At 40.9% G+C, this 6000-nt stretch overlaps 1 protein-coding gene across 1 annotated transcript in view; it reads left to right on the top strand.

Annotated features, from left to right (window-relative positions):
- Positions 1-1213: 1213 nt before the first annotated feature.
- Positions 1214-6000, top strand: part of rad51d (RAD51 paralog D) — a 16098-nt gene continuing 11311 nt past the window's right edge. Inside the window, exons 1-3 of the mRNA XM_041051271.1 lie at positions 1214-1336; positions 1491-1620; positions 1712-1773. Of these exons, the coding sequence (XP_040907205.1) occupies positions 1539-1620; positions 1712-1773 (144 nt within the window). The 5' untranslated portion in view covers positions 1214-1336; positions 1491-1538. The remainder of the gene's footprint in view (positions 1337-1490; positions 1621-1711; positions 1774-6000) is intronic.

The raw sequence follows: 6000 nt of genomic DNA, 5'->3' as shown, positions 1-6000 counted from the left end.
TTGCCTACATCTGATGAAAAAGGGACTGAGCCACTGTTTACTCTTTGGGGTTGAAGTGATGGATCACAGGGCTGTCCATCTTTTTTAAGAGGTGTTTCTAAATCAGATGTTGGAACAGTTTGAGGTTTTCTTCAAACTGCAGTGTGCACAGTTAAGGTAGAGCACAGATGCTGCTGCCACTTCACTTTTCTCAATATGTTATCGACCTGAAGCCCTGAGGGTCTGTGACCGCACTTTGCAATACAACAAGCTGCGCTGATGTTGTTATTCATTTTCTTTCACGTTTATGTGAATATGAGACACAAGTTTAAATGGCCACAGAGAATGAATATCATTACTGGGGCTGGCACAAATCATTCAGCCAGCAAATTACAACATATATACTGTTTTGTTTTTTTTTTTTTCATTTTTCTTTTATTTTTCTATAATCTTGTTTCATCTCATTCAGTTTTTTCCCCTCCGTGGTTTGGTTGTGTATTTTTTGGACAGAAGCACAGGTGTGGAATGGAGCCAAAACTCAGTGTAATTGGTCAGAAGTTGAACCAGAAAGTACCGTGAGAGTGACAAGCTGAGCCAAAGTCAAGGACATTTTTGAGCTTGCAAGGATCAGCGTGGAACAGGGTTTATGGTCCCGGTATGATCCAGTTAGAAGTCTCTCTTAATATAAGTGTCCTCAGCATCCAAAGTGCCATGACCACTACCACACGTAAGATAACACTGATTTTTGCAGAAGGGACAAGGTGAACTTGACAGTCCTTTTCAGTGATGATTTTCTGAGAGCATCACTAACAGTCTGTAGGACCTAAGACTCTCTAAACTGAGAGAGTCTGTGTAAGGCTTAATTACCTTTTTACTCGATTGTGTGTATGTTTGGACACATTTAGCAGGCATTTATTTGAAGTGACAGAATCAAATCAATCTTTGTGGATGATCTCCAGGCACCAAGCTGTACTTTAAAGAAAATCAGTTTAAGTGTTTGTGTATTTACTGACTGTGGGGCAAAAAAAAAGGGGTTTCAGTGACAACTTGTCACGGAGGAATACAACACATGGAAAAGTAATGAAAAATAAAACAACATAAAATTAACAGTGGCAAATAGTAAGTCATAATTAATGTAGTAAAAAAAAAAAAGAAACAACCAATCACAACGTCGGAGCAGTAAACTACATTACCCCAACAGCACTGCGTGTGCGCTTCACTACGGCAAGCAGGAGGCGGCTCTTTATGCCTTCGCGCACACACTTTTGGGTAAAATGAGTGTGAACCTCTGATGTTTGAGATGTAGTCGAAAGAAAAAGTTTCGTGTAGGCGTCAGTTTGTCTTAGTTTAACATACGGTGAGAGTTTTGTCGCCGTGAACTTTAAAAGCAGCTTTAAGAAACTCACTCACACAGACTCGAACGACCGCACCGGCAGAAAAGTTAGCTGTGCAACAAGCTAAAAACAGCTAAGCTAACTCCATCCGTTAACGTGGTTCACTTTCTTTTTCAGCGTCTTAATTTAAGTTACTTGTGAACGAGCAGTAAACAATGTAAGACCATGGTAGTCCTGAGAGAAGGCTTGTGTCCTGGACTGGATGAGGATTTAGTGCGGGACCTGCGTGCTGCTGACATTAAAACAGGTCAGTGTGTTTGTGCGCTTCTGTGCGTGTGTTTGAGGATGTTTCATCAAAACAGACAAGCGCTGACAATCCTGTTTTTTTGTTTTCACAGTGGAGGACCTGGTCTCGTCCGACATTGAGGACCTTGCTCAGAAATGTTCTGTGTCATATAAGGTATTTATGTCAGACAGGAATTAATCGTGGAGCTCATTCACTGAGGTGAAAGACCCTTAAAAAAAACTCTGCACGTCAAAGTAAATACCCTGTGAATGTCCCTGTACAAGCTAGATTGTCCCTGTCCAGTTCAGCCATATTCGCCCCGCGTATTATATCAAACCCTCCAAATCCATGAGTAAATCATAAAGTCCCTGAAACCAAACACTTTTCCTCACAACATGTAACAGCTCTTCATCTGTGACAAACTTCATTATTTCTTTGAAATACATCAAATTCATAGCTTTCTTCTGTGGTGTTAGAAATAAATTAAGTAAAAACAGAAGACACCCACATTTTATACTTGGCATTAACGGTGAAGAGTGGGAGGTTTAGGCCCTGACCAATATTATGTTGATCTTAGACACACATTCACCCACACGCAGCATGAGTTTCTTCATTCTGGACCTATAATTAAAAAAAATGGCTCGCTTAATGTAAACAGACCTCCCACTGGGCTTGTTATGTATAATCATGGCAAGCCAGGTCATCTGCTGTAGAAGTCAGGCAAAATTGTTTCAGAACAGAGGTTCAAGTCAAGGCTGAAGATCACATTTGTTTCCTGTTCTTTTCTGGATATTTAATTGAAATTGAAACTAGATTATATGTTTTAGAGTACCGGTTTATTCAGACGTTTTGGCACGCCTGGGGAAATCATGTATTTTGTTGATTTTTGAAGTAAAAAAAGAAGTAAATACTGTCCTTGCATCAAATAAACACTCAAACCGAACCTTTCTTCACGCGTTAATGCACCGTTAAGCCTTAACTGACTCATTAATACTTGTAAGGCAGGCCCTGAATTGTCATTAGGAACTGTCAGCTGGTGACATTTCTAAAGCTGATAAATTCTCTGACTCTTCAAACCTTGTGTTAACACTCAGCAAACATGGACTCCTCAAAGCATCTGACTGAGAGGCTGAAAATTAAGCTAATTGATGCTTATAGAGCAGGAGAGGCTATAAAAAAGATATCAAAGCACCTTCGGCTTGAAATTTCCACTGTCTGAAATATCAGTCAGGAAGTGGTAGTGGAAAGAGAAATGAGAAGACAAGATCTGGAAGACCAAGGAAACTTTCAGATAGAACTGCAGGTCTGCTGGGCAGAAAGGCAAAACCGAAATCCATACGACAGCACAGTAGCCGCAGGAGTGTTTAGCTGACACAATTCCACTGTTCACTGTTGATGCACATACATGAAAGAGTCATGAGGAGGAAACCTTTCCTGCAACCCCATCACAGAAGTCCAGGTCCAAAGTCTGCAAAGCAGCATCTGGAGAAGCCAGAGCCATTTTGGAAAGTGCTGTGGACAGATGAAGTTAAAATTGAGCCACAATCACCAGAGGTGTGTTTGGAGAAAACAAAAAAACAGGAGCAGCATTTGATGAAAAGAACAACTCATCACCTGTTAAACATGGGGGCGGAAAAGTTGTGCTTTGGGGTTGTGTGGCAGCCAGTAGCACAGGAAGCCTTGCACAGATAGGATGGATGGTTTCCACTAAATATAAATAAATTCTGGATCCAAATGTCACGCAGTCAGTCAAGAAAGTGATAGAGAAAAGAGTTACTAAGTTCTGGCTTCGTACACGTTTACACAGTATAATTTGTCTCTATTTTTTAAGTTTATGAAATAAAAAAATAAGAGTGCATCAACATCTTTAATGTCTGTTTGCTGCAGTGGTTGTATTTACTTCTTTTCACTCCAGAACTCAACAAAAATATGTGTCCGGGTTGGCCAAACGTTTGCATACAACTGTGAGAGAGAGGTCACATGGCAGAAATTAAAAGTGGTATTTTATATACAGCAGTTATATGTGCAGTGAGGAATAAACAATAGAAAAGTTTTTGGCCATCAGGAAAGCAAAACTAAAACAACTCCTCATTGTGTCTGCCACTGAGTCCTTCATTATCAGTTTGAACCCACAAAGAGAGGCCAGCTCTTTCAGTTTTAAATTATTTTGCAGTGAGAACCACGAGGAGAGAGTGCAGAGATCATGAAAGAAATTCTGCCCAGCTCAGTTCTGACCTTACGGGCAGATAACAGGAGACTATTTTTTTCTATCATCGTGTTTCCCAGCAAAGTTTTTCTGAGACATAAGAGTGTAAATAATCGGCAAGGAGACCCAGAAGGGCCTTTTAGATAAAAGTGGATCAGTGAATAATTGTGTGAGTGGACAGGGAATAGAAGGCAGCCCAGGCAATGTTGGTAAAAAGATGAGTGAGAGATTTTCAGTCAGTCAGTGTCTGTACATGCAATCCAGACACTTTTAGGAAACGAATTTCTGTAACCCTAAGGGATTAAAAAGCTCAGAAATTACAAAAAAAGTTTAAGTTCTCCATATCACTGCACGGTTTGAGTCGAAAGTGTTAAAGATACTGTATCACCACAGCATCAATCAGAGTATTTCTCCCCATTACATTATTATTTTTTTAATATTCTTTTTCCGTCACTGCCTGTAGCAGGTTCAGGTTTATCCCAGTGACCGAGTTAGACTTCCTGACCTGCTTGTTCAGCCTGTAGACACCCCCTGAGCTGAAAAGCTGGACCCTGGTCAGTCAGACTCCTGCTGCTTTATTTGAACCATTGTTGTGCACACTCAGAGGGTAGGAGGTCAGTGTTAGGTCATCTGTACCGACATGTTTATTTTGACTAAAGCAGCCTCCCACAGTTCAATTAAAGCTGGACACGGCAAGGTTGTTATTTAAAAGCACTTGCCTCTTATGAGGGTACATCCTAAACTGGGGCGGCTGAATTCCCTCTAATTGAGACCCAGCAGATTTACTTTATTTCACTAAATAAATTTCTGCTGCTGGACTTGAACTCAGGCAGGAAATTCTCTCTGCCCAGAAGGAGAGACTAATCAGAATGTAAGTCTGCTAAACATCACTAAGTGCTCTTTGCACAGAAAGCTGGACTCTCTAGCATTTGATGTTTCCCCTCCTCTGATCCCTTTTAATACAAAACCTGGTTAGTGAACTTACAATAAGCAGCGTGTTCTCATGCCGTAGACTCATGTCATGTTGTAAATTCCAGTGGGATGCATTTGTGTTGTCTGGTATTAGGTACGAACATCCAAGAGACAATCACATACTTATTTACCAAAAACAGAAAACCAAATGTCCCATGAGGTCACCCTGTTGGGATTAGAGCAGCGGTCGTCATGACCTGATTGGTCGTTTGTTTATTTGCCTCCGGCAGTTGTGCTCCCTTTGGTCGCGCACCTTGAATGGATGACCAAACCTAGAGAAGAGGCATATCGCTGTATTTCCTAATCATCTGGACAGTACTGTTCCCTCCAACCACACCTCCCTCACCTCCATCTGTTAGCTCAGGAGGTAAAGGGCGGAGTTTTTGCCTATTAAAATATCCAGACACACACCACCGATCAGTGATATCCCTGTGATAGCTAGTTCAACCCTCAAGCTAATGCTCCAGTGCAGTATTGTATGACTGTGGGGTTAGCTGCATGTCTCACACCACATTTGATCTGATACATTTATGTATTCGGCCCCCAAGTGTAGGAAGAGTCATCAGAAAGGATTTTGATAGTGAGTTTTTCATTTAAATACTTGAATGCTTTTCTGACATAGAACTGACAGATACCATGAGATAAGAGAACAATTAACACAGGGACAGAATTAGAACTTGGAAAATGTATTTTTCGCTTCACTGGGTTTTAAGGTTCCTTGTTCCTGTGGAAAACAATTTCTGTTTCAAAGGCTCTTGTCTCAGAATGAATATGAAAGCTAATTGATTGGCCACTGAAAATCCAATCTGGCAACAATTACTATTCTCCGCCATCACTGTTTGGGATCCCAGGGATCTCAGAGTGAACTGAGATGTTTTGTATTTCTGTTCCTGGTGAATAAGAAAGCAAAAATATCTGATTCGATGTTCAACTCTTTATTCATTTACTTCTCAATCGTGGTTCTCAGGCTTTTAAATAGCGGCGGGGAGATGAAGCCGTGTTGAAGCAATGAAACTTTCCAGCCAGTTGTGATAAAATTAGGTTCATTTCCTGAGTCGTCATTTGTTTACAGCAAGAAACAGTGAGTTCAGTCCTAACCTTCTGTTTCAGTGATGGTGTCTCTGTGACCCTGTGGGGTTTTTGTTGCTCTGATGAATCAAAGTATTCCCATACTGGAGAAGACCTCCTCTTGGCTGTTGGCATCTCAACAGAATACCAACACA

This window comes from Toxotes jaculatrix, chromosome 12, assembly GCF_017976425.1.
Source record: "Toxotes jaculatrix isolate fToxJac2 chromosome 12, fToxJac2.pri, whole genome shotgun sequence".
NCBI classification, from domain to species: domain Eukaryota; kingdom Metazoa; phylum Chordata; class Actinopteri; family Toxotidae; genus Toxotes; species Toxotes jaculatrix.
This window is presented reverse-complemented; position numbering and strand designations above follow the sequence as displayed.